The 3,418-nt window shown below is 33.9% G+C and overlaps 1 protein-coding gene across 2 annotated transcripts; it reads right to left on the bottom strand.

Annotated features, from left to right (window-relative positions):
• Positions 1 to 1,366: 1,366 nt before the first annotated feature.
• Positions 1,367 to 3,127, bottom strand: LOC107404785 (probable aspartic proteinase GIP2). Of its 2 annotated transcripts, XM_048479337.2 has the most exons (2): positions 2,401 to 3,127; positions 1,367 to 2,286 (listed from the first exon to the last, which is right to left on the bottom strand). In XM_048479337.2, the coding sequence occupies exons 1-2, from the start codon at positions 2,804 to 2,806 to the stop codon at positions 1,484 to 1,486; spliced, it is 1,209 nt and encodes a 402-aa protein (XP_048335294.2). In that variant the 5' UTR covers positions 2,807 to 3,127; the 3' UTR covers positions 1,367 to 1,483. The 2 variants fall into 2 exon arrangements, with proteins under 2 accessions (XP_048335294.2, XP_015867269.3); XM_016011783.4 differs by having other exon boundaries at positions 1,367 to 3,066.
• Between the last annotated feature and the right edge of the window lie 291 nt (positions 3,128 to 3,418).

Below are 3,418 nucleotides of genomic sequence, written 5' to 3'. Positions count from 1 at the left end.
TTATAGAGAAATAATTATAGCATCTCCAATGGTTCTCTGTCTATTTAAAAATCGTTTGTCGCATCAGATAAATAGATAAGATTTTAAAAAAAATCTTCTGCAATGGTTCTGTGCATTAGTTCTGTCAAGCTGATGTGGCAACAAAAAAAATAGAAACTATGAAGGACACTGTCTACTTCTGGAAGTTTTGTTAGACATACTGAGTCAGCATCTTATTTATTTTTATTGATTTTTGTTAAAAGAAAAAACTTCTGCGTGAGTTTTTGATTTTTTTAATTAGATATAATTTTAAAATAAAAAATTACACATTAGCATTTAAAGATATTCTAAACAGAACTCATTGGAGAGAAATTGCTTAAAATATTATATATTAAATAGAAATAATGCTATATAAGTATAAACACTTTCTAAAATTAATACCACATAGACTTCAATAGAAATAAGTATTGAAGATGCTCTTAGATGTTTAGTTATGCATTTGCATTCAAAGGCATTTGACGGTATTTCTAGGCTTGGCACGGTAATAAAAATCATGAGATTATACTTCTAACCTTGGTAAAAATCCTCTCTTCCCCACCTTGTTATAAAAAAAAAAAAAAAGTATTTTGATCCATAATTTGATATCTCAATGACGTAAAACATTCTAAAATGTTACTAAATATATGGGTGTGTTTGTTGTGCTAAAACAAGTGCTTTTAATTAGTTTTGCTTTTAATCTGTAGTATAGTTGTCAGATAACAACTTTTTTTTTTTTTTTTGTGGTAATTTTGTTGTCAGATAACACTTGATAAAGAAACAGTTAGTTTTGCAGTTTATGTTTTTGATTTCAACATTGGGGAAGGGGATTTTTTACCAATTAGGTGTTTAGTTAAAAATTATGAACAACGCTTTTAAAAATAAAGTAGGAAAATTTTAAACATCTAGTAATGTTTTAATTAAAACATGAAGCACTTTTTGTTTTGAAAAAGCACCTAAATATTAATTGATAATATAATTAATAAACTTTTCTATATTATAAAACTTCGCATAATTAGTATAACGTTATACATCTTGTGAAACATTCCCTGTTTTGATTTCCTTCTCTTTTGATTTTTTGCAATATCCTTGTTTTGAAATCAAGAACAATTTCTTATAAAAAAAAAAAAACAAAAACAAAAACAAAAGTTTTGTGAGCATTCGTCATTAATTACTAACAAATTAATAATCCTCATTTTCAACCAAAAAAAAGAAAAAAAAAGAAAAAAAAAAAGGTCGACAATCAAGTGGCAAGTGACTCTCCTAAGGCAATAAGTTTGAGTTTGAATCCCCATATTCGTAAAGAAAATTAAAAAAAAAAAAAAAAAATCATTCATTCATGACAATTGAATAGCACCATCCACTAGTGTGGAAAATCCTTATTTAAATCAGAACTAGTCAATTAGATGCATCTTTCGTAAAAAAACAACATGGTTGACCTCATGAGGTTTACTTTTAGGCATAAATATTAATTAGTCGTAAAGTTGAAGTTGGAGCACGTGGTTTGTCTGAAGAGCAATGAGGAGCTGAATCCAAGCCTGTTGTAATCTAATTCGAACTGAAGAAAATTGTCTTCCAATTGATGCCCTCCAATCACAATGGAAGCCTTTGCTCCAACACCTCCATCAACAAATCCAAGGCACAGAACATCCTTCCTAACCTCAACCATGGAATTTGCTCCAAATATCCTCCAAAACACATTGTTATTCTGCAACACAAGGTCAATGGTCGGCACAGCCGCACCAACTCTAGTACTTCCAATACCGGTCGAGTTAAAGCAAGCCCCAAATGGTTCCACAGCTGCTACTCTTGTCACTTGATCTCCCATTGCTTTCTCAAATGCATCGATGAAAGCGTTATATATGGAGGTCTCCAGGACTGAATAAGGATCGACTGTGCTAATCTTCGTTCCACCTCTACCTTTATTGTCAATTGATAGCAAAGAAGTATTCAAGTGGACAACTTTGTCATTGATCTTTATAGACTTTACTCCTATGAAGTAGTCTGCAGATTTCTTGCCCGGATAGAGAAATCCGCCGGTGCTTATAGGGTTGATGAGGAGTGGAGTATAAGTAAGAGACTTAGAGAGATCAATGTTAGGAAGAAAAGCAAAAGGACCATCGCCAAAGAATATGACACCTTTAGATCTTGTTGAAGAGCTCAAGCAAATAGCGAACTTTCTCTTTAAGCTAAAAGCAGCAGCAAATTGGTAAGGTAGTCCAATTTTGGTCCTTCCCAAACCAGCCATGCCCTTGACACCGCTAGCCAGACCTTGCAAGAGGGAAGTGTCCCCACAAGAGAAGAGAAAGTTAGGCAGAGAAACATGTCTACCTGGATTGAAGCCGTTGGTGGTCTGAATGGAGAACATGTCTTGGGATAACCTACCGCTGATGAATGTCCAGATCAAAGGATTGTAGGGATGGATAATGCATATGTTATCAATATTGCAGCCTGGCAAGAAAGTGGGTGAAACGCAGCGACCGCAGATCTTGGGATAGAGAAGAGAGCACGGAGCTGAGCTGCAAAGAGGTGACTTAAAGGTGGAGGAGACATAACCTTGCTCGCAGTCTACCCAAAGAAATTCAGCACCAAGATCTACTGTGAGTTTGATGGGAACCAGAGGGGTTCTTTGTTTGATTTTGGTAAGGTATTGGAGGGTGGAAGGGTCTTTGTATAGAGGAAGGAGGAGAGCTTTTGGTCTAAAAGAAGTTTTGGCTATGGAGGGGAAGATGATGATGGAGAAGAAAAGACAATAAAAGAGAAAGAGATTGAAGAACAGGTTGGAAGCCATTGCTGGAAAGAGTATAAGAGTGGCGGATAACTTTGGGTCCTTTTGGCAAGAGTGGTGGGATATTTATTGGGTCATTTTCGAAGAATATGTTACAAAAAAGTCAAAGATTGGGAAATTTTTATTTTTATTTTTTTGATGTTGAAGGTAAAAAGATTCTAGCTCTTAATCTTAGCTGAAAGAAATGACCACTTTGGTACTAGATTTTGCCTTGAAGAACCTAGTGTTGTATGCCTACTAGAGTGATTATTTATTCATTTATTAATTTTTAATCTAATGCGTCATTAGTTTAGTGAATAATTTTGATGGAGCACTTTTAAGCCAGCTAGAAGCTGTTATTAAGAGATCTCAGCTTGGCTCTAGAAATACACGATTCAAGGCATGAAAAATTGTTTTTCTAAATCAAAAACTGCAACTTGGTAAATCTCCATATAAAACTCTCCGCAGCTAGGGAAACCAAATCAATAGCTAAACTTCATTTTATCCCATTGCCAGGGATATTAAATTGTTTAACAAATGATGCAACAAGATAACATATTGTTATCTTATTAGTTTATTTTTAGTTTATTTTGAATTTTACTTACCACTTCAAAAAGTTTGCTTATCGACATTTAA

Source organism: Ziziphus jujuba, chromosome 7 (assembly GCF_031755915.1).
Source record: "Ziziphus jujuba cultivar Dongzao chromosome 7, ASM3175591v1".
Taxonomy (NCBI): domain Eukaryota; kingdom Viridiplantae; phylum Streptophyta; class Magnoliopsida; order Rosales; family Rhamnaceae; genus Ziziphus; species Ziziphus jujuba.
The sequence above is the reverse complement of the archived record's forward strand: the minus strand, read 5'-3'. Positions and strand labels throughout refer to the sequence as shown.

Coding starts and splice junctions, on each gene's coding strand:
- LOC107404785 (XM_016011783.4), bottom strand. CDS start 2,806: ATGGCTTCCAACCTGTTCTTCAATCTCTTTCTCTTTTATTGTCTTTTC.